This window comes from Perca flavescens, chromosome 23 (genome assembly GCF_004354835.1).
Source record: "Perca flavescens isolate YP-PL-M2 chromosome 23, PFLA_1.0, whole genome shotgun sequence".
Taxonomy (NCBI): Eukaryota; Metazoa; Chordata; class Actinopteri; order Perciformes; family Percidae; genus Perca; species Perca flavescens.
In genome coordinates this window covers 20,623,938-20,648,698 of record NC_041353.1, presented here as the reverse complement: position 1 = coordinate 20,648,698, position 24,761 = coordinate 20,623,938, and the positions used below count along the sequence as shown (strand labels likewise).

The 24,761-nt window shown below is 40.8% G+C and overlaps 1 protein-coding gene across 3 annotated transcripts; it reads left to right on the top strand.

Annotated features, from left to right (window-relative positions):
- The first annotated feature begins 4,810 nt into the window (after nucleotides 1-4,810).
- Nucleotides 4,811-18,856, top strand: slc38a2 (solute carrier family 38 member 2). 3 transcript variants are annotated; one of them, XM_028570947.1, is made up of 17 exons: nucleotides 4,811-5,135; nucleotides 6,436-6,537; nucleotides 6,710-6,829; nucleotides 6,994-7,072; nucleotides 7,165-7,280; nucleotides 9,957-10,030; nucleotides 10,134-10,226; nucleotides 10,901-10,976; nucleotides 12,705-12,787; nucleotides 12,987-13,045; nucleotides 13,688-13,852; nucleotides 13,973-14,052; nucleotides 14,202-14,302; nucleotides 15,531-15,655; nucleotides 15,757-15,901; nucleotides 16,118-16,215; nucleotides 16,977-18,856. In XM_028570947.1, the coding sequence occupies exons 2-17, from the start codon at nucleotides 6,437-6,439 to the stop codon at nucleotides 17,091-17,093; spliced, it is 1,632 nt and encodes a 543-aa protein (XP_028426748.1). In that variant the 5' UTR covers nucleotides 4,811-5,135; nucleotide 6,436; the 3' UTR covers nucleotides 17,094-18,856. The 3 variants fall into 3 exon arrangements, with proteins under 3 accessions (XP_028426748.1, XP_028426749.1, XP_028426750.1); XM_028570948.1 differs by lacking the exon at nucleotides 6,436-6,537; XM_028570949.1 differs by lacking the exon at nucleotides 6,710-6,829.
- The last annotated feature ends 5,905 nt before the right edge of the window (nucleotides 18,857-24,761 follow it).

Here is a 24,761-nt window from a genome sequence, read left to right as displayed (position 1 = left end):
GTGCAGCATTAGTATTCAATTAGTTGTTTTTCTGGCCACCTGATGAATGTTTGTCCTAATATTTACTCTCCTTTTAGCTAAAGGTGTGTTCACCTCAGGGTGTAGCTATGCTGGGAATCGCCACCAAATTTAAAACAACAAAGGAGGAAGTAATCATGCTTTTGCAGGTGCCTAACGTGCTCTGCTAATGGAAATATTGGGTATTTTAGTTGATTTAAAATGTGTTTTTTTAAGAAAATAAATTGCACAGCATACCGTTTGTATAGTGTGTGTCTATGCATACAGTTGTTGGGTATGAAATGTGCAGAGGTAGTTAGATGTGCAATGGTTGTAAGGAGAAGAAAATAAACCACAGATCCAACCAGGAACCACAACTAACCAGTAACATTAAACAAGTTCAACCAGTCTGAGTTCTCAATGCATCAATAGTTTGCTTGTTAAAAGAACAGTTTGACATTTTGGAAAAAATGCTTGCAGATAGATGAAAAGATGGATACAATGCACTCTTGTGTCTGTATGCTAGCTAAATATGAAGCCAGAGCCAGCAGATGATTAACTTAGCATAAAGACTAGAATTAGGAGGAAACAGCTAGCTAAAAACAATCTGCCTACAAGCAACTCTAAAGCTCAGTGATTTTCTTATTAGTTTAATCAGTACACAAAACATAAAAGTTGTGGTTTTACAGGGAGTTAGCTAGCTGTTTCCTGGTTCCAGTCTGTTAAATAAGCTTGTCTCTCATCAATGGATTTAAAGACATTGAGGGCATCAATCTTCTAATCTAATTCTTGCCAAGGAAGTAAATTTCCCAAACTTTCAAACTCATCCTTCCCGGTATGTCACACTCTTTTGTCACGAGATTCCTATTGGAACCACAGGTAATCTAAAATCCACAAATGAAACTAAAAAGGGGGCAGACATGTTCTAGTGGGGTGATATAATGTTCTGCAAAGGTGTGTGCAGGGTGGTGAATAATTTTTTTTTTTATTACATGGTACCTGCTCGACTCGCCTCGACTCGCCTTTTTTTGTCTTTCCACAATGAAAAAAAGTATGTGGTAGGCCTGGTAGCTAACAGGTACTTTTTTTCCTGCGGCGTCGCTATGACGACCAGCCACGCTCGCCTCACGCATGAGGCGGTACTAAATCTGCAATGGAAAAAGGAGGACAGGGCACCGCGGCTGAAGGCTCTGGCTCCCATTCTACTTTTGGAGATTCTAGGAACCACAAGTAACTCTGAATTGGGGGAGCACAGTGTTCTAGTGGGGTGATATTATGATTTAAGATATGATGGTGCCTGACTACTAAGAGCTTTTCACCTTACTTTTTTCCACCTTTAGACACACTCTTGTTGACTTTTCTGACCCCGCCCTCTCTCACCTGACTGACCATGCACTGCTACCTGCACCTCTCCCTGGACCAAATCATAGCAAATGTTATGCATGCGTGTGTTTATTATATTTATATATATGTGTGTGTGTGTTGATGGGGCAACAGGGCACCGGTGTTCAGATCACATCCCCTCCCGCACCCTTTGCCCCCGCTCCAGTTTCCTGATCCGTCTGAGATCGGCTGGGTCGATCTAAAGCCCCAAACAAAGGCTTGTACACAGAGAGAGCCCCACGCAAACATACTCATGTGTGACTGAGGGCAGAGGAATGCACTGTGTGTGTGTGTGTGTGTGTGTGTGTGTGTGTGTGTGTGTGTGTGTGTGTGTGTGTGAGTGAGAGAGTGAGATTATGAGGAATGGTGAGAGAGAGAGTCAACAGAAGTGTCCTTTCACCCGTGAATGTGTTGCCCTTTTGTAGTATTTATTTCTCGATGCCAAGTGTGTAGATATGTGTGTATTTACGCGCGTGTGTGTGCTGTGTTCATCGTTTGCTCTTCCCTTGCAGGTCGGGTGCCATGAGACAATAACACCTGCATTCCCCTGCACACTGTTTTTGGAGAGTTTGGGTGAAATGAAATGCACTTGAGGCAATCTTCCATTTGGGCCAACACATTCTCACTCCCAGCTAATGCTCTGGGTGGCCCTTTGCGTTACTTTGTCAACATGCAGGGTTTGGTTAGGTTTAGGCAACAGAACTACTTGGTTAAGTTTAGTAGAAGTTTGTGGTTTGGGTTAGAATAAGTACTTTCGTTAACTTAGGTACGTGATGTTAGTTAATTATGTAATGTAAGCAAGTTAACTTCCAGTACATACGCAAGTTAAAGTAAGTCAGCGTTGACTTTTGGTTTCACTCGGGACATGAACAGCGGTCCAACTTCACCAACTGAGCGCCAAGACTTTTATTTGAACCAAAAAGCTTTTTATATTATATTATTATTTTAGGTGACTGAAATCTTGCCCAATTGGAACAAACTATGTAATGCAATGAAATTAGTGTGCACCTTTAAAGAACACAGAGCTCTGTGCACAACACCTGACGGCTACAACCAACAATAGAAACCAGACAATATGACACCAGTGTATCTTTGTGAGACATCTTACCAAACTTCCCTCTTCATCGTGTAAAGCTGTTATTTGAATTGGTGTCACAAGATCACGACGCCAATATGACATTTTGTGAAGCAGTTCAGGGTGTAAAGAGAGAAGAATGATGTTGCATGATGCGTTAGATAAGAAAGATCTCTTTGTTGTCAGCTGCTGACATTTCACCTCCAGCTAGAGGCAGATTCGTAACACAGATCTGGCACACTCAAACTGTGTGTCATTTATTCTTAAATACGCATTAAAACTCTTCATTTGGAGTCATTCTTCACTTAATGACTGGACTCAGGTGAGCCAGGTTGAATCATGCACCCTGCTGGAGTGTCCATGAGCTGAATCTGACCCCCGATTCTCTGTAGAAGGGCGGCGCCGAAAGAATTTGAACGATACCCAGCCTCTTTGCTACATGTTGTCCCCCCATTTCTCTCCCCCCTTTCCTTTCCTGTCCAAAAAAGCACAAAAAGAGTAGTAGAAGTTAGTACAAGTAGTAGTAATTATTTTCTTCTAATTCTAATTAGAAGCAACAACAGTAGTATAGTAGTAGTAGTAGTGATAAGACAGAGTCGTAGTGATGTATTACTATCAGAATAAGGAGCAGTGGCAGTAAAATGTTGTATTAGCAGCACTATCAGTAGGAAGTGTTATATTTATGGGATCTGAATCAAAGGTCACACTGATGGTTAAGTCACTTTACAGTTCTTAGTCATCCCAGACATCATACTAGACTGTAAACCATGGCTGGGGAAGATTACACTCCTTCACACACACACACACACACACACCTGACTGACGAGGAGAGCCAGCAGTGTGAAGGCGGATCAGGATGGCCTCTATCACATGAGAGCGTTTGTTTGTAATCTCCTTCCGACAGGGAGGTCTGCTTTGAAGCTCCACTCCCCGAGCTGATCTGGAGCGACAGACATCCAAGAACTTTTGAGTCCACTTTACCTTCAAAAAGTCTCCAGAGGTTAGACAGCGAGGGATTGCTAACCAAATTCTGCTTTCCAAAAGAGAGAGCAATGTCCTATGATAAATGACATATAGGCTATGGAAACAGATCTGTACGTCAACATACACGCGATTTAAAGAATACTTCTGCAGTAGCAAATAATCACTAGGGTTAAATTTAAAAATCAATTGCAACGAACATGAAGGGGTATTTGAGTTCATCTGACAGGACTGCAGTCCACATTACTCGAGGGTTTATCCTTTAGTAGGGATGTAAGGATGCATCGCGAATTGGTTAAAAATCGATATCGATAGGTTGAGATAAAAAAAAAAGAAAAAGAATGCCGATGCAATTTTTAAATGGCCTAGGGCGTAATCTACTTTTTTTAAGATTCTTTTTTGGGGCATTTTTAGGCCTTTACTTTGATAGGACAGCTTGGACTTGAAAGAGGAGAGAGAGGGGGAATGGCCTGCAGAAAAGGGTCGCAGGTCGGAGTCGAACCTGCGGCCGCTGCGTCGAGGAGTAAACCTCTACATACGTTTTTTTTTTTTTTTTTTTTTTTAGGTATTTTGATGTGGGATTTGTTTTAACAAATTATTCACTTATACATATAATATAATTACCAATATTATATATATATTATAATATAATATCATTATCAGTTGCACTTTTGATAAGAGGACACATGGCATTTTGCACAGTTTATATGAATAAAGGAATATTTCCCAGTCATTTGTCTGCAGCTCATTCTGTTAAAAGAAATCGTAAGAAAAATCGTGTCAGGAACTTAAAATCGTGTATGGAATCGTGGGTTGAGTGTATCGTTTTATCCCTATCCTTCAATTATCATAAGATGACTTTTGATGTTCCTATAACAATAAACAACTATTTTGTACACATCTCTGTTTCAGTATTTATTGCTTATTCTTATTAATGTCTAATATGTTTGTTGGTTTCTGTGCATGCACCCAATCAGCAAGGCAAATTCCACGTAGTTCCAGTACTGTGGCAATAAACTGCTTTCTAATCCTGATGATCACAGTATTTGGAACATTTGAATAGGGCCTGCTGTAGAAGACTTTGTTAATAGTACTAGTGTAGTATTTACTGTATATGGCTTTCGTGGATAACACCTATTGTAAAACTGTAGCCTCCTAGAGGCTTCCTGTGGTTTTCCAGGGGAAAGTCTCTCGGTCATTGCTCTGTTTGTACACAAACGCACGTCACTGCTGTGCGTAAAAAGTCTCCACCTTCTCCATCCAAAGACTCAGGCCACTCCTCCTCCTCCCCCCGCCGGGCTACTCATTCTCCCCCCTCCCCCCGCCTCCTTCCGTGTAGGTCCGGGCTGATGCAACGCTCATCTTTATAAAAGGGTGAGTCCCTCCTTCACCAGATCAGGCTTTTCTCTCCGAGCCTTTCGCATCTTTGGAAAATTGTTTTTTTTTTATAAATTAGACGAAAATCAAATTTGATTATTCAAAGTGTCTTTTGTTATGACTTCACTTGAAGTGTTTTGAATCAGATCTTGTCTAATAGGCCTATCCATTCATTTTTCCAATTCATTCTCACTCAGCCTAAATACACTCAAGGATCCGTTTGAGTAAAAGAAGAAATCGTCCGGACATTTGCTGTTTCTTTTTTCTTTCTTTTTGTACTTACTGAAAGGATTTTACAGGCTTCCTGCCACATCTTTACAAGGTAAGAATGCCGGTGTTGTGTCTCATCATTTACCCTCTGTCTGTCAGAAAATTTCCGGATGGAGGCGGCCCAGTGTTTTGGGAAATCATTCTTAAGCTTTTAGGTGGTACACTTTTCGGTTTTCTACTTAAATAATAACCCCAATATCTGTCTTTTGTTTGTATTTTGAATATCATCTAATGAAAAGTGGATGCGTCGCCAGCTCTTTTGGGCTAATTAGTCAGTATTAAACCGACTTCATGCCATAACAGCTGTGTGGCTCTGTTTCCAAAAGAGCCAAAAATGTCCTTTCTGTGAGGACTGATGCCTTTTTTGTTTTCGTATCAGGTCAGCCCTAGTCCAAAAATAAATAAATAATTGATCAGTGTGACAGACAGTGATGCTGCAGTGCTGGACTCATGTCTGGAGGTGGGCCCAGTGTTGGCATTGCCACACAGGTTAACATTGCAACACAAGCTGAGTGAAAAGGAAATCATGTAAACCGGTCCCTGTGTGTCATCAGCAAAGCCTCTAATCGTAAACCGAGGAGGGATTAGAGTGCGAGCCCTCTGCGCAAAATGGAGAGCCATTCCCATATAGGGGACAACACGTGCCATTGTTTCCATCGGAGCCGGCCATGGGAATGATGTTATTAAATGGATCTGCATGGGGTTACGCCTTTTTGCGCTCTCTGTGAGGATCCACATGGGCACACTCGAGAGATACATATGACTATTAGCCTATTATTATTATTTTTAGAATGTCAGATTTTAGAATATCCACATGCTTTGTCTTATTGGCACCCTTATTCTGCTTTAGAAATGTCTAAGGAGTGTGTCTGTGTGAGGGTAAAGACGTTGACACACCCTGTTTTCATTCCACTTTTCAAATGATTTCGGAGGGAAATGTGCGCAAAGTCAGCGGCGCGTACTGCGGCTTTTTGTTGTTTTTTTTATTTTTTTTTTATTCAGCGTCTCCACATCACATCGCGGCTGCTGAGGTAATGCCGGTCTGGTATTTTTCCACTGCCGGTGCGTCACCCGCCCCTCCCCCTCCCCCTTCTCTCCCCCCTCCCCCCTTCCAAAGAAAAGTCACATGGTCTAAAATTCATGAGAAGGGCTGCGGCGCGCGCCTGCATGCTCACTATAATATTGAGGATTCCAAAGGGAGCGTGAACGCGCACAGCTAGAAAAAAAGAAAAGAAAGGCTGTGGTCTTTTTATGGCATAACGCAGGGAGCAGAAATTCGTTAAAAAAAAATATATATATATATATATAATTTAATATATAATAATTAATCAAAATTCTTTTCTGTTCTGAAGCATGAAACAGCCCACTGCCAAAACTGAGATGAGCCGTTTCAACATCTCTCCCGAAGAAGAGTACACATACCAGGACTGTCCTAGGAAGGTCACACTGGGCAGGTGAGACTGGCTTTAAATATATGTATTTTGTATGTTATGGACATATATTTAAAGCAAGTCTCACCTGCCCAGTGGGACCTTCCTAGGACAGTCCTGGTATGTGTACTAGTTGCTGAGCTGCTGGTGTCTCAAAATTATCTATTTTTTTTTTTTTTTCTTTTCTGCTCTGAAGCATGAAACAGCCCACTGAGATGAGCCATCTCAACATCTCTCCCGAAGAAGACAACAGCAGCTCCAACAGCAATGAGTACACCACATACCAGGACTGTCCTAGGAAGGTCCCACTAGGCGGGTGAGACTGGCTTTAAATATATGTCCATAACATACTATATATATATATATATATATATATATATATATATATATATATATACTTATAATAACCCCTGTGTAGTAACTGAACATCCTGTGTACACACATTGTTTTCTCTAAATTCTCTTTTGTTCTCTTATAAAGCCAATTCTCTGACGATGGAGAGAGTCAAAACTTCCTCCCCGAACACAACCTGGGCAAGAAGAAGTACGAGACTGAATATGTAAGAGGATCCTTCAACACAGCTCATCTTCAACGATCACGCCCGTGTGTCCTCATTTCCTAACTGTGGGCCTTTTATTGTTTTCCCCACAGCACCAGGGCAATGCTTCCTTTGGCATGTCCGTCTTCAACCTGGGCAACGCCATCATGGGCAGCGGCATCCTGGGTCTGTCCTACGCCATGGCCAACACTGGCATCGCTCTATTTGTGTAAGTTTCTATATATATATATATATATATATATATATATATATATATATATATATATTAGGGTTCTTTTCCCCAACAGCCTTTTATCTTTCTGGGGCTGTCAGTCGATTTAAATATCTAATCGCGATTGATAGCGAGTCAAAAAAAAGGTGATCTGGTGGTAATGCCAGTGTAAATACAACTGCAAAGCACCGACAGGCATCAGAGAAAGGCAGTACTTGAGGTAACAAAACAGTCACAGCAGGATAAGGTTTAAAGTCAAAGGAAAACCACCACTCAACGCGTGCACGGTTTTGTTTCATAGTCTGGATCCAGCTGAGGCGAACAGGAGCAGGTGTGGTTTTGTCTGTTGCATCAAGGTTGCAGCTCATGATGTGTACTAAGTATCTGCTTGGCTTTTTCCCCGCCAGCAGTGTGTGTGTGTGTGTGTGTGTGTGTGTGTGTGTGTGTGTATGTTCAACCTGCAGCCGCTTGACCCTGAGCAGCAGATTACACCGGGGTCGAAAGTTTACAAAGGCTCATTCGGACAGTTTTGAAGTACTCGCTATCATGTTTGCAGTAGATACCACTGTGGAGAGAGTGTTATTTTCAGTGGGAAAACAAGTGGAAAGGTAAATTCTCTTCAAGGAAAATTATGTTTTTTTTTTTTTATTAGAGCTCCCCCTGTTGGTTATCCACAGCAATTTGAAATCAAAATGCCTACAGTGTCTATCACTTTTGCAGCTTATGTGAATCACGTTAAGACGTTTCTACATCAGCTGTCATTTTGTTTTAGTGTCTGCATTTCTGAGCCCAATTTCCTGCGGAGAAACCACCACTTATAACAGCACTTTTCTTTGACTCACACTTTATAACTGCTGTCTAAGAGGCCCTCAGTTAAGTATCTTTTTTATGTAACACATGTGTCCAAATACGAATACATGTACTCCTAGCAGGTTACTAGCTTTCTTTGGGTGTCACCGAATGGCAGTATGTACGTTTCCAACACAGGGAGTGGCAGCAGAAGCTGCTTAGCCGAGCTAATCCGACTGCATTTGGGTCAGGGTTATGTAACATACTCTCGCAGGAGATCATGAATGGGGCGCGTCATGGTACACTGTGAGCCGGCAGGTGACCAATCGGAGCCCTACGTGGCCCAGAAGTTGGGGATTACAGAAACCCTTGACGGGAGATAGCGTGTCTGTTTGCGTTTCGAAACACTGTCTGGTGCTCTTCTCATCAGGATTTTCAGTTCCAAAAAGTTAAGTAAACGCTTCCAGAACAAACCTATTCTCCATAAAAGGTCATCCAAAGCATATATTTGTTGAGTCCGAGCATGTGAAGCGATCCAAAAATTAACCATTTGGATGTCAGAGGCAGACAGACAGACGACAGGCAGGCGAGTGGCCAGCCAGAGGCTCGAAGCAGCTCAGTGCTTACATGCACGGAGGAAATGCTGCGCCTATCCACCCAGATCCTCTAATGGCCTGGAGATTCATTTTCACCTGGACTATTAATGCACAGGCACATACCGCTGGCTCTGCAACCTCCCAAGAGTGCTAAGACCATGTCGTACAGGGAAACCTTTCATCCTTTGTAACCCTGCTGATGCAGCAGGGACGGAGCCAGAAGTTATAAACAGTGGGGGCTCGTCCCAGAGTTAGGGCGGTCCACGGGCATGCTCAACCAGGATTTTATTTCCTCCCATTTACAGCAGCTATATGCACTATATTTTCCGTTTAGGAAAAACACGATAGTTGCCTAGGAAAAAAGACCTACGTCCTTTTTGTGTTTAATTGTTCTCCAACTGTCTTCCCCGTTCCGAAAGCAGAACACAACAATTGTTGAGGATGACTTATTGTCACGCCTGCCACCTAAAAAGAGGCAACCATTGTAAGTTACATAACATAGGTAGGGCAGGAATTTGGCGTAAACAACATTACTAATCTTGGAATCTATTTTTTTGTTCTACTATGCTGGAGTAAAGTTCACAGAATGAATGTTGACAATGACAAATCTGCTACATTCGAATCAGTCCCATAACAAACTGGACTGCTCTAATTTAAAATCAAGGATTCCCAAAAGAATATTTACTCACTTCTGTTAGATTTCTTCGGTGAACAGCATAATAGTAGATTAGTAGTTGGGAAAACATTCTGGGCTGCAAGTTTAAGTTTCGGAATCAGTGTCGGGAAGGAAACATTTTATTGGAACATCTCTAGTCAAAATTCTCTCACTGTGGACATTCTTTGCAGATAAAAAAAAATGGTTTGAGATAATTATTCACTAGCCTTTCTTTGAGGTACTTTATTGAAATGAATATCAGTATCTTAGTAGAAATGCATGAAATTCCCATATCCTGCTGTCAGTTTCTTCCAAAAGACATAAGATTAGGAGTCATGACAAGGGTATATTGGTGTAAGAAACATATTCTGCACGTCCAGCAGAGGAAAGCCCAACCTTCCCGTTAACTAAATGTCAATGTGTTTGTTAACCGCAGCCACGGTAACACATTGGTCATTGGATTGGCCTTTAAAGTCGCATGTTCAACACAAGTGTTCACTCTAGAGATTAGCATCTGCAACAGCTAAACATTTCAGCATATGTCAGGACCGGTTTGTCATTGGTTTCCCCTTGTAATTTCCGCCTCGGTTGCTAGTCAACATTCAGCTAAAGACTCCTCTCGTCTGTTTACAGGATTCTCCTCATGGCCGTCGCCATCTTCTCCTTGTATTCTGTCCACTTGCTGCTGAAGACGGCCAACGAAGGAGGTGCGTCTGTCAGATACTCCTGTGTCCAGACTTCCCGCTGGCTTCTTGGAGGTATTTTTGGAATGCTAAATCTCCCTGTCTTTGTGTATTTCTTCTTTAAAAGGTGCACTGGTGTACGAGCAGCTGGGTTACAAAGCCTTCGGGATGCCGGGGAAACTCGCCGCTTCCATCTCCATCACCATGCAGAACATCGGAGGTGAGAGACTGTGGCATTTTAACAGCAAACAGGCCTGTAACAATTCTTACGTCATTGTCTAATCGCAGTTATTTTTACGTAATCGCCGTTCCTTTGTTTAACATTAGCTAAATCTTAGCTCTTACTCTTGGTAATTGCTGATTTTGTTTAGAGATGCCAAAATTGCAATTATACAGTATAAGTGGTTATTGGTGTTTTTTTTTTTTATTGATGAGGATAAATGTTCTATTGTCAATTTTATGTTAATTTAAGAAAAAAATAGTGTTTTATAATAATAAAGAGACGTGGTTTACTTCATAGAAAAGTTTAATGTCTGAAAAAGTAATACATCATTATTTTTTTTATTTGACTAAAAGAGACAGTTATGTTGTTAATCGCAATTATTTCTGAGACAATTAATTGCAAAGTAAAATTTGGAATTGTTAGAGCTCTAACAGCAAAGAACTTCTTCTTTCAAGTGTTATGTAACTATAATTGAATTGCGTTTCTTCATTTATCCACCCTGTGTTTATTCCATGAGCTACAACACTGTCCCTCTGTTTCTAAACTGACCGCATGGAGGGAGAACCAGTGTGTGTTTTTGGAACGTAGAGCAGCTTTTCCAGTTCCCGTCATGGGACATGACTTGGCTCATTTTACATGGCAATATACTGACTGCAGCTTTGTCTTCACAGCCATGTCAAGCTACCTCTACATCGTCAAATACGAGCTGCCCATCGTCATTGAATCCTTTATGGGAGTCAGCACTGGGTGAGTGGCCAAATATTTGATTAGCTTCCAAACTCAGAAAACCCATTTGATCACCCGATCACCAGGTCTCGAAAAGTTTAAAACAAATGTGTCCGGGTTCCACTCATAAAAACATTTCTCAACAGCGCTAGTAGTGGTCAAAAAGTCTGAAGGGCTTTGCTTTAACTTTCAGCATCCTAATAGGACTAATAATTTCGGGCTGCAGTGTAATCACTTATAGACGTTTCTTTGGTTTTCATATTTCAAATTGATTCATTTTAGAAGCATAAAAATATGAAAACTTTGCTGCATCTAGGCAGAAAATACATGGGTAAATAAATTTTTCTTTAACATTTTTGATCGAATTTTTGAAATGAATTCAAATTTAGTTTGATATAAATGCGGGAGATTTTTTTTCTTTTATATATTGGTAAAAAATGTAGGTTTATGAGCCGCTAATGGAGGTTCTGAACTCTCTAACAACTCTCCGACTAGATTTCCAAGAACTTGGTGAGCGGATCAGCCTCCGACCAAGGAACAGATGAATAGGTTGAGTTTTGCTGATATAACTGTTAACAAAATGTCAATACACACATCCCAGAAGGGGCTGTTTGCAGGGTCAGGACTTTGAATAATTGGTGAAAGAACTGATGTGTCGGAAAGCTGCGTGTTCGAGCACAAAAAAACCAACATTCCCCATCAGAACAAAGATTTTTAAATGAGGTGTCATGTTATGGTTAGGGTTAGGGTTAAGGTTAACCCTATGGAGAGCAGGAATTCCTGGCTGACGCACTCGAGGTGAAGTTTCACATCAAGCAAAATGGCTGCCGGTTGTTATTGAAGTGCTGAGGGCGGGGGGGGAGGGGCTCCGGACATTTTAAAGGGATGGACAGTGCTCAGTCGATCCTTCAAAGAGCCCTTTTAGAAGACGCAGCCGGTGCCGCATCGAGACGGAGCGCGCCATGAGCTCATTGCGACCTCGCTCCCAGTTTAAAAAATTGATGTTCAGAGCAAAAAAGCTCCTCAGTGCTGCTTTGTTCAATCTATTTCTGTGAGCGATGCAGTCGTCATGCGCAGGCCAGCTTCGTGGCAGCTGACATGCTGACGTTGGAGAGCTTTGATCAGGCCTGAAGATGTAAAAGAGAATTCTGACAGAAAAGTGGATTTAATGTGAATGTTTTCTGGACGAAGTAGTCATTTTTAGTGCTAATTAGTTTACTCTCGGTGCTGCTTACTCAGTGTCTTCAGCTTGGAAAAAGATGACTGTATATGTGATCAAAGCTCCAGTATATACATACTGTTAAACTTGAACTAAGCCTGAAACAAAAAGACAAAATCCACATGTCAAAAACACTGTAGTGTATCCTAAAAAAAGATGACAAACAATGTCCACTGCCAACAATACCTTAATAACCTCAAATAAAATGTTACACACATACGAGGTTTCCGGCTTTTTGTTTCTATGAAAGGTAAAATGATCCTTTGAAGCTTTGACGTTGTTCTGATGTTAAAATTAGATGAGGATGCATGCAAAGTATTTATGACTTCTCATTTACATTACACAGTAGAGCTCGCAAACATTGCAACAACAAAAAAAAGCCTAGCTGTTGTGAACTTTGTCAAATATATCAAATCTAAATAACAGGAAGGAACAGGAAGCAAAAATGTAAAAAAAAAAAAATAAGTCACACAGTAAATGACGTAAACAGTATCGCTAACTTGTTCTTGTCCTGTCCTGTTGTGTTTCAGAGCGTGGTACACTAACGGTGACTACCTGGTGCTGATGGTGACTGTTGTTATTATCCTGCCCCTGTCACTGCTCAGGAACTTGGGTAAGCAGTGTGTAAAATGTGTTCAGGCATTGCCACATATGGCTGGAACGGGGGTCGTGACGCACTCGCATGTCTCAAAATGTTCACAACTCAGAGTGAAGTCATGCAAGGAAAATAGAAGAAACATTATGCAGTTTCAAAATAGAAGAAAAAAAAAAAAAAAGTAGCTCATGTTTCTGTTTTTGCTTCCACCCCTTAGGTTACCTTGGTTACACCAGTGGTCTGTCCCTGCTCTGTATGGTGTTCTTTCTGATTGTGGTGAGTAAAACCCACCTGCTTCCTCAAGCATCACACACACACACACAAATATAAATATAAATTAACTTAAAGAGGTACTGCTTCAGTTATGTGTTTAGATTATAACTGACCCCTTGGCTATTGTGTGAAGTTCCTTATCTCAGTTTCACTCCTCACACAGTTCCAGCTGTTTGGCTTTGTGGGGCAGTACGAATGTGTTTGTGTATTTGTGCGTCATAGCGTAGCACACACACACACACACACACACATACATACATTTCCTGCACACCCCCCTTGGGCACATGAGCCAACCTGTTGTGCCAGATGAGTCTTAGTCATTTTTTCCATGGAATCCCTGGCTCCCCTCCTTCCTACACAGTACAAGAGTAGGATTAATTTATTGGGGAAAAACAATAAGCCAGAGTCATAAAAACAATTGAACTTAATGAAATAAAATAGTAAAACAGAAATTTGGCTGCATCATTGTGATCTTTTAAGGTTGTTTTTGTTTACCCATTTCTCACAGTGGTATGGTTTCAGTGTGGTTTTAGTTTCCCACGGTGAGCTAAATGCTGTTTTGAATTGGCTTTTTAGCAAGAAACACTGTATATTAGCCTAAAGCGCTAGCTGATTTAGCCTAAAATCGGTTGTCTTGTCCTCCAGGTGATCATCAAGAAGTTCCAGATCCCGTGCCCTCTCCCTGTGGACGTCAGCGCTCTGAACGAAACAATTAAAGTGCTGAACACCACCTTGTCCCAGCTGAACACCACCGCCGTGGACTACAGCGAGGACGCTTGCACGCCAAAATACTTTGTCTTCAACTCTCAGGTAAAGCTCTTTAAAACGCAAAGCATCTGGAGGAATGTAATTTGTTGTAAAACAAAAAAATCTCACGGAATACTTTGTGCGTGAATGCTAAATTTGTTGTTTCCACCCCCCCCTCTCCAGACTGTCTACGCCGTTCCCATCCTGTCCTTCGCCTTTGTGTGCCACCCTGCCATCCTGCCCATGTACGAGGAGCTTAAAGAGTGAGTGCCCACAACTTTCATTGTATCGCCAAACTACAAACCACAGCTGCTGTCTTATCATTTTCAGGAGTTTATCTCACACTTACATAACAACAAAAAAAAAAACTGGTGTCTAAATGAAACATCCCCTCCTCTCTCAACCCAAACAGCCGTTCCCGCAAAAAGATGCAGGGCGTTGCCAATGTGTCCTTCCTGGCCATGTTCATCATGTACCTGCTGGCTGCCCTCTTCGGATATCTGACATTCAACGGTGAGTCTCTTTGACCGGGAAAAACCCCAGTGGCATTTCATGCATATATATGAATCTATACACTTGCTGTATGGTGGAACAATTTTTGGTATGTAGCTGATTCCGTAATCTACCTGAAATTTTAACTATAAAAAATAAATATTTATTTTCTCAAAATGAAATGTAAGGAGAAGCATATATGGCATCAAAAACATGCCAAACATTATTTCAGAAACAGGTGTCTGGACAGCAACTTAGAGTAATCTTAATTGTTACTCGTACTAGTGTGGGTTTACTAGTAGTCATTAACCCAGGATAGTCAGAGCGGCTCAATCCAGATTCAGCAGAAACTCCCAGGTCCAAATTAAATAGCAGCCTATCCCTCCTGGCACAAAATCCTCCGGACTCAAGGTCTGTTATGCAAGAGTGGGAATAAGCCACCTGACGCAGCTGACCAGTGTGCCACCATGCGTGCGTCTCTGTTTGCTATGGCAGGAACATAGTGAACTTAAAAACTGGTTGGACAAGAGGTTGATAAAACAAATACTTCCTCCACCGTCATGACAGGGCAGAACCTGATGTGGTTCGGTGCAGTTTAAGCCAGGGCAGGTAGACATTAAGAAACCATCCTGACCTTTGTTATAAGCTGCTCTTCCGGTATTTTGTGCTTTAACACACAGAAACAAATACATTGTTAGGAGGCATGGATAGAGCAAAATGTTTCACTTTTACTACTGAACATGCGTTTTAAGCCTAGTAAGATATTAACTTTCACGCTCACATGAAGCCTTTTTATGATTAAAGCAACACTAAAGATTCTTTTGTACCTTAAAATAATGTTTCCAAAATCGTTTCAGTGGTTCATCAACTCGTAACGGGGTGAACGGCACTTCTGCATTCGCTTTGCGGGCCCTCTATCGACTACAACCGCACTATGCAAGTTTGCCAGATTGGGTAGCGGATCTGTAGTTCGAATGCGACTTAAGAAACTACAATGGACAATTCCCCTTCCAACCTTTAGGGGGACCGAAGAGGCAAAGTGCTTTGGTGTTGTTTCAAGTATTAAACTTAACATGTTTCATTACATGTTCTCCAAAATATAACAAGAGTCTACAGCCATGCTGTAACTATTGCTTAAACTATTTAGGTGTTTCGTCATTCCGATAAAAAATTTGGCAGCTTACAGCCCTTTATTGCAAACTGTACTTGAATCAAGTTCTAAAAGGTTCTCTGCTGTCTCTCTACACAGTGAACGTGGAGCCTGAGCTGCTGCACACCTACTCCAAAATCTACAAGGCTGATGTGGTCCTGCTGATCGTCCGTCTGGCTGTGCTGACAGCCGTCACCCTCACCGTCCCCGTGGTGCTCTTCCCTGTAAGTGTCAAAGAGACTGAGCTCATCTTATTATTACTGTGGTGAATTTAGTGGGTCACGAGGATGACCTCTCTTTGTGTCTCTCTCTCTCTCTCTCGTAGATTCGTACCTCGGTCAACCACCTCCTGTGCGCCTCTAAGGAATTCAGCTGGATCCGCCACACCATCATCACTGTTTTCCTGCTGGTCGGCACCAATGCCCTGGTCATCTTTGTCCCCACCATCAGGGACATTTTTGGCTTCATCGGTGAGTGTCTGCGTGTGTGAACATGTGTGATAATGCCATAAAAAGCATCTCAATTACAAAACACAATTCAATTCAATTGTTCTTAATAGCGTCATATCATAACAGAAGCTATTTAAGAACACTTTACAGATAGAGTAGGTCTTGTCCTCACTAATTAACAACGACCCAACGATTCCAACAATGTGACTTAAATGCCGAATTTCTTCCATCACACAGGTGCCTCTGCTGCTGCCATGCTCATCTTCATCCTGCCCTCGGCTTTCTACATCAAACTGGTCAAGAAGGAGTCCATGAAGTCCGTGCAAAAGATTGGGGTAAGGAGTTAGTCAGTTCTTAGATCTACATGCATTTTGAAGCAGTGGTGCGACATTTTAGATGATAGGCTTATTTACTGTGCTTATTTCTTTCTGAGAGCTAGATCAAACACTGGAAACGCTTTCATATTTGTCTGTTGAACGTGACACTGTAGCCAGCAGACTGTTAGTCTAGCTTAGCTAAGACTAGAAACGTGGGGAAACAGCTAGCCTGGCTTTGTCAAATGGTAACAAAATCTGCCCAGTATCTCTAAAAGCTCACTCACCAACCACGTTATATCTCTACTATATTTTGGCCATTTCTTATGTTAAGCTAAGCCGAGAATAATATAGATTTTTCTCTTCTTACTCTTGGCAAAAAATACAAATAAGCGTATTTCCCAAATTGCCAAGCTCTCCTGTAGAGTCTTTTACCAACTCCTACATTAGGCCAATGAGGTGGGACCATGGAAGAACTTGCTTGGACGCCAATAATCAATGTCCACAATCTGTCTGCATTTCGGTGCTGTGACCCAACTAATCTGGCTATGACACGCAAACCTGACACGGTGAAAAGCTGTTCATTAATTAATAAGTTAATTATATGCCTTCCCAAAGGCAATGCTCCACCCAGTGCTCAAACATAAAACTGCAGATCAATTAGCATAACCAACGTGGTATATAAACAAAACAAAACAAAGTTGTGTAATGGCGCCAACATCTTCCTTAATGTCGCTCAGGATGAATACGTTAGCTAAATGCGTTTTCTTTCTCCTCTCCAGGCCACCGCCTTCCTGCTGTGCGGTTTCGTGGTCATGATCGGCAGCATGAGCCTCATCATCCTGGACTGGATCCACAACGCCTCATCCAGCCCGGACACACACGGCAAAGGGCACTAAAAGGTCCACTTCTCCTGCTGTGGCCTGCCGAAGACCGAGAAGGCTTTCAGCGCTGGACTGCTACATCCGCGCAAACCAACAAAGATCAACACCTATTGTAAAAGAAAAGAAAAGAAAAAACAAAACAAACACAAGAACTCACTTAATGCTCGGCTTTGACTTCCTGAGCGACGAACCACGCCATTCCAAGAGAATGTATCGAACTTTGTACAGTATGCTGTTCTAGGCCACAACGATGGTGTTTTACTTGTTTTCTCTTTTTACTGTAACTTTTTTTCATTGTCGTTTCATGCTCGTTTTTATTTTGTGATGTTCTTTCGTAGTTATGGTACAGCTGAAAAGAAATATTTTGAAGGTGCCTCAAATCAGAGATGACAGCCGAGAGTTCAAAGTGCAGCTCGCACTCAGGTGTGATGTCATGTGTGGCTGTGACCTCAGAGCTCTGCGAAAACTAATCCTGCTGAGAAACATGTGTGAATCTCACCGAAGATTGACGAGAGACAACGGACTTGAAAGTTCATCCTCCTCAAAGACAATTAAGTTCCTTCCAACATTTGTTGTTTTTGTTGTTGTTGTTTTCTTTGCCAAAATTGTATTTGTAAAGCATCTCTGTATATTGAAAAGCACTTAACTGTTCAGCACAATTGTGGAGAAGAAAAAAAACAAGGCGTCAGTTTCCACAGGCGAGGCCTACTACACCGCCTTTTCAGTATTCGTACCAAAGGCTTTCGTGACCTTGCTTATAGTGTCAGCTTTCCTTGTAAAACCCAATATAAGTCAACAGAACCTGCCTTTTCAAACCCCGACACTGGGAGCTGCAGAGTAGCTCACAAGAGGACTCTCACAAAACTGTATTTACTCTTTATAACCTGCTGAAGATCTTGTTGGAACAGTGCGTACAGCGATGACACTACTGCTTTGAGAACGGGAGGTCTCCAGTGTCTCCAGTTCCCCTTCTCCCCCATTCGGGGGAGGGGAGAACTTAAAAATGTTTTTCTTTATGGGAGAATACTTTGAATTTGACCACATGCAGTGGTTCTAATATACCTGTTAAACTTGCAACAAAAAACAAACTAAAAACGGTCGCGCAGTTTTCTGCTTTCGAAATGTTTCACAATGAAGAACTTGATTGCTCGATGTGGACTTGTTTCCCCGCCGAGTCGTGAACCTGTCATCTGACAGTGCACTGTGCTTCCAACACTAACTTAACACGTCACCATACTTTTATTGTCCAACATCTATTTATGGAAGACCGTAAAAATCAATGTAATTTAATCTATTTTACTATATTTATATAATATTGTATGTATATAGATGTATATATCTATTGAGTTCAACTGTATATACACTTTGTTTTGTTTGAACCTTCGGTTGTTTTTTTTTGTTTTTTTGTTTTTTTTTTACAATAATACATTGGAGCTGTAAAACAAAAGCGAACCCCACCCCCCTTGCTGGTGAATTTGTGATATTGAATTGGCTCCAATACACTGAACTTGAACTGATTCATCTCTGAATTATCCTACTGTGTTGATTCTGTGAAAACTGTTACATGTCGAAGCCACTGATACAGCGGCAGCAGTCTTGTTTACTTTTTGACCCCTGAATACGAACCCAGATCAGCAACATGTTCTTTACGCACATTAGCCATCTTTTGACTTCAGGACCTAAGAGGGCTTTTCCCGCCAGTGTAACACTCTTGTTTCAATGAAACACTATGTATATCCTGTAAATAATGTCCAATTAAAATCAAAGATAATCTATAACATGTTGGTGTTCTTTGTGTCCTGTGTCGGCTTCTTTTTGTAAAAGAGTTTGTGAATGTGGTTTAGGAGGACAAGGAGTTACGACTGACAGACCTTTAAATGTCCGGTCAGATTGTTGTCAGAATGCTGGTCAGCCACCACGGAGGCCACTAGGGGGCGTCATTAATGACAAACAACACAAATTATGTTTTAAAAAAAATGAATTTGTTGAAGTATAGTTTTTGAACGAAAATGCGTATTCATTGCTGTCTCAATCTAGTTTATAGTTTCTTCTGAAACACATAAAACATAAATCATTTATGTAAAAGCTTTAATGACCTATAAACGTATGTATTAGTGCTAAAACATATCAGATAAATATAACCTCTGATAAAGCGTTAGTACAGCACACAGAGTAACTGTATCTATGCTTTCTGTCAGCTTACCACAAACCCATGATTAATGTCCTACTAAAATCAAACAAACATGGTGTTGGTGGGGGTTTATTTGTTTGTTTTTTGTCTGAGCAGTTTGTAACTGTGGTTTGAGGACAAGGAGTCAAAAACTGATCTGGAACTCATCCAGTGAATTTATACCAGGTGCTCCATCATGCAATTACAGCCACACACACACACACACAGGTGATTTCAGTTGTTCTGGCTGATTATACCTCTGCTCAGGTTGAAGGTGGGGGCCAGAGCTTTAATTGGATTTTTTTTTAGTTCTTCATCTACCAATAAGAATGATACAGGTGTAATTTGTCCAGCCCTTACATGTGCCACAAACTAACAGAAGAATCAGGAAGATGCCAATTAATCAGTTTAAACCTTGTACAGTCTATGATCTAAACACACCCCCCTGGGAAGAGATCCAATCAGCCAGATTAACTCAAAACCCCTGTGTGGGTTTGAAATGTCTCATCAAGTGGTTTTCTGAATTAAAGTCCGCCTCAGCAAGGCCACTAGAGATACCTTAGTAATAACAAACAAGAAAAGTAAAAGAAATCTGTCCTTTTTCTTCACATGCTGCTTTCATGTAGCTCACAATTTGCCTCTAAGGACAAACACTGACAATGTTACACCTTTAAAATGGATTTTATAGCACCCTGTATTAAACTTCAACATTAATGTTTGATCCTATTAGTTAAATATATTAAAGATAAACTCTGAATGCTTAAGAAAACCTATATCTATTTTTTTACTCTATTTTTAGGAAGTAATAACTCATAAATTCTACTACATTCTGAGTGTATGAAACAAATATTTACTCTGGGCCTTCCACAATAACAGAAAGTCCCGGTCACAATTGTAGGTTTATAATTATTCTCCAGGTGCAGAATAACAGGGATCTCATCAAGCATGACTTCAGTGTTAAATTATTATGAACTTTCTCCTGGGATTACCATAGATTTTTCTCTTGACACCACTGCTCTCTAGAGGTCAACAGAGAACACTCCACAGCTGCAGCACAAGTTCATTTAAACTTACATTGTGTAATCTTTTTAGTTGATTCTTAGCAAAAAAACATTTATTCTTTCACAAATATGTGCTCATTCACGTGTTATTACTTCCACCAACTAATCAAAGTATTTTCGTAAGCGTAGAATCTGCCATTCAGAATACATACGAGCGACTCGCTCAAATGACGGCCGGCATGTAGCGCCTCCATCTTTAAAATACATTAGCCAAAGAGGGACATACCTCCGCCTTTCGCCCTTTTACACTCAGTGGCACCGTGACAAATGCAAGGGGGAGATTACTCGCCAGGGAAGCAAAAAAGATAATTAAAACGACAACGTGACAGGCAAAGCAACAAGACCAAAGTTAATATTGGAGTGGCCAGAACAGCTGCGTGTAAACGATGAAGATACTAAGAGCTAATTTTGGGTTTGGCCACCGTAGGACTTAAAACGCGATCAGAATGGGAGGGGCTAGAAAGTAATATTCAGTTGGTTGTCATATACAATTCCACCGCTAGATGGGAGAAATTCTTACACAATGTAGCTTTAACCTTTTTATCCCACACTGATTAAATATTTATACAAGTCTGATAAAAGAGTAGGGGGATTAACATTAGAGTACTTTAACCTGAAAAGATTTGCCACAAAATGCACACTGCCCAACTTTTCAGCTCATGTACAACTTATAACATTCAAGCCTGTAATTGAGTTCAAAAGATAGTTACTGACCAGTTCTAATCAGTTCTAAAAACTTGTTTTGGTTCCACAGTGGAGCCTGATAGCTGAAGGCTCTGGCCCCCATTCTACTTTTAGAGACTCTAGGAACCACAAGTAACCCTGCATTTTGGGAGTGCAGTGCTCTAGTGGGACAATAAGGTACTATGAGCTCTTCAATATATGATGGTGCTTGACCATTTAGAGCTTTGTAGGTCTGGAGAAGGATTTTAAATTCAATCCTGGATTTTACAGAAGGCCAATGCAGAGAAGCTAATACAGGGGAAATATGATCGCTTTTCTTAGTTCTTGTCAGAACACGCGTTGCAGCATTCTGGATCAGCTGGAGAGTCTTAAGGGACTTATTTGAGCAACCTGATAGCAAGAAATTACAATAGTCCAGCCTGGAAGTAACAAATGCATGTACTAGTTTTTCAGCATCATTTTGAGTCAGGATGTGCCTAATTTTGGCATTGTTACGAAGGTGAAAAAAGGCTGGTCTTGAGGTTTGTTGTAAGTGGGTGTTAGATAATAACTCCTAGATTTCTGCCAGTAGTGCTGGTGGCCAGGGCAATGCCATACAGAGTAGCTATATCTTTAGATAATGAGGTTCAGAGGTGTTTAGGCCCAGCACAATAACTTTGGTTTTGTCTGAGTTTAACATCAGAAAATTGTAGGTCATCCATGATTTTATATCTCTCTTGCATGCTTGAAGTTTAGCTAACTGACTGGTTTTGTCTGGCTTGATTGATAGGTATAATTTGGTGTCACCTGCGTAACATTGAAAGTTAATTGACTGTTTCCTAATAACATTGTCTAGAGGAAGCATATATAAGGTGAACAGAATTGGTCCAAGCACTGAGCCTTGTGGAATGCCATTGCTAACTTTAGCGTGCCTGGAGGATTCATCGTTAACATTAACAAATTGAGATTGATCAGAGAAATAGGATTTAAACCAGCTTAGTGTGATTTCTTTAATGCCAACTAAATGTTTCAGTATCTGTAACAGGATGGTATGGTCAATATTGTGGAATGCAGCACTAAGATCTAGTAAGACAAGTACGGAGACAAGTCCTTTGTCTGAAGCATTTAGAAGGCCGTTAGTAATTTTCACTTGTGCCGTCTCTGTGCTATGATGCATTCTAAATCCTGACTGAAAGTCCTCAAATAAACTATTGCTATGTAGAAAATCACATAACTGATTAGCAACTACCTTCTCAAGGATCTTGGAGAGAAAGGCAAGATTAGATATAGGTGTATAGTTGGCTAAGACCTCAGGATCGCGGGTGGTTTTTTTCAGAAGAGGTTTTATAACAGCTACTTTAAATGACTGCAGTACATAACCTGTTAATAAAGGCATATTGATCATATCTAGTAATGAAGTGTTACCTGTGGTTAACACTTCTTTAAGTAGCCTCATCAGGATGGGGTCTAAGAGACAGGTAGATGGCTTAGCTGAAGAGACCTTTAACATTAATTGTTGAAGGTCTATAGGATAAAAGCAGTCTAAGTATATGTCAGGTCTTGTCGTTCTTTCTATCGGTTAGAAGTTGAGGGCAAGAGGTGATGAATTTGATCTCTAATTGTTATAATTTTATCATTAAAGAAGTTAATGAAGTCGTCACTACTCAGAGCTATAGGAATAGATGGCTCAATAGAGCTGTGACTCTCTGTCAGCCTGGCTACAGTGCTGAAAAGAAACCTTGGATTGTTCTTACTTTCTTCTATTAGTGATGAGTAATAGTCTGATCTGGCATTTCTGAGGGCCTTCCTATATGTCTTGCCAATCTAAACGAGATTCTTCCAGATTGGTAAAACGCTATTTACTTTCAAGTTTTCGTGAGGTTTGTTTTAATTTGCGAGTTTAAGGTGCTAGTTTCCTTTGCTTCATCATCTTCCTTTTGAGAGGAGCAACAGAGTCTAAAGTCGTCCGTAGCGAGGCCGTAGCACTGTCTACAAAATTATTAATTTGGGAGGGACTAAAGTTAACATAAGAATCTTCTGAATTAAATGCTGTTGGAATTTCTTCCTTAAATTTAGCTATAGCACTGTCAGATAGGCATCTAGTGTAGAAGTTTTATCTAATTTCGTATAGTCGGGTAGTAAGAATTCAAAAGTTATTATAGAATGGTCTGATAATAAAGGATTCTGCGGAAATACTATTAAATCTTCAATTTCGATGCCATATGCCAGCACAAGGTCGAGGGTGTGGTTAAAACAGTGAGTGGCCTTATGTATACTCTGACTGAAACCAATTGAATCTAGTGGTGAGTTGAAAGCAATACTAAGGTTATCGTTGTTAACGTCCACAAGAATATTAAAATCACCAACAATAAGTACGTTGTCTGATTTAAGGACTACACATGATAAAAACTCAGAGAATTCAGATAAAAATTCAGAATATGGACCTGGAGCTTGGTAAGCAACAACAAATATAATTGTCTGTAATATTTTCCATGTTGGATGTAGAAGATTAAGAACAACAAGGCTTTCAAACGAGTTAAACTTTAGTTTAGGTTTAAGATTAATTAACAGGCTTGAATTAAAGATGGCTGCAACTCCCCCCCCTCCCTTGACCAGAGCCTTGAGGAATTTGAGTATTAATATTACTGGGAGGAGTGGATTCATTTAGACAAACATATTCTTCATGGTACAGCCATGTTTCAGTAAGACAGAATAGATCAATTTGATTATCTGATATCAAATCGTTTACTAGTACTGCTTTAGAAGACAGAGATCTAATATTTAATAGTCCACATGTAATTTTCCTATTCTGTTCTAACATTGAAGTGGTAGTTTTAATTCCAATTAGGTTGTTAAGTATAGCTCCTCTTTTGTTTACGTTTGATTTAACTGATCTGAATCGGGGGACACACACCATGGTTATGGGACTATGAGTGTGCAACTGCTCCAACGGAAGCACAGAGAAGCGCGTAGCACTGCACCTCTGATTACTGATTTCAACCTTGGGTTGTCATGGTTAACAAAGCATTAGGGCTGTACACAGAGGTACTGTAAAGAAAACCTCTATCTGTGCAAAAAACTATAACATTTTTCAAGCGTTGGTGGGTTTTTGTGTTCTGCGTCAGCTTCTTTTTGTCTGAGCAGAGTTTGTAAATGTGGTTTATGAGGACAAGGAGTCAAAAACTGATCTGGAAGTCAATCAGTGGATTTATACCAGGTGCTCCATCATGCAATTACAGCCTCTGAACACACACACACACACACACACACACACACACACACAGGGAAGAAGCAACAAGCATGAACACCATGTCCTAGAGGTTGAAACATGAGTTGACCCTGCCAGGCCAAACATGAGTTAAAACATAAAGTGTCATTGTGTAACTGATACGCTACTGGACAAACTGTTCTCGTTGTGAAGGCTGTGTACCTTTGGTGGGCATGCCGATCCAGTTGAGGTAGCGAGTGAGTTTTTTGGACATGTACGTCTTCCCTCGAGCCGGAAGACCCACCATCACGATGACGGTGGGGGGGTTAGCAAAGTGGGGGGCGCGAGAGCTTCGATGGGAATTTTTAGACCACAAACCAATAAGAATGATAAAGATGTCATTTGTCCAGCCCTTACAAGTGCCACAAACTAACAGAAGAATCAGGAAGATGCCAATCAATCAGTCTAAACCTTGTACAGTGTATGATCTAAACACACCCACACAGTCCTGGGAAGAGATCCAATCAGCCACATTAACTCAAAACCCCTGTGTGGGTTTGAAATGACTCAAGTGGTTTTCT

Coding starts and splice junctions, on each gene's coding strand:
- slc38a2 (XM_028570947.1), top strand. CDS start 6,437: ATGAAACAGCCCACTGCCAAAACTGAGATGAGCCGTTTCAACATCTCT. Junction 13,853..13,972: donor ACTTTGTCTTCAACTCTCAG/GTAAAGCTCTTT, acceptor CCCCCTCTCCAG/ACTGTCTACGCCGTTCCCAT. Junction 16,216..16,976: donor AGTCCGTGCAAAAGATTGGG/GTAAGGAGTTAG, acceptor TCTCCTCTCCAG/GCCACCGCCTTCCTGCTGTG.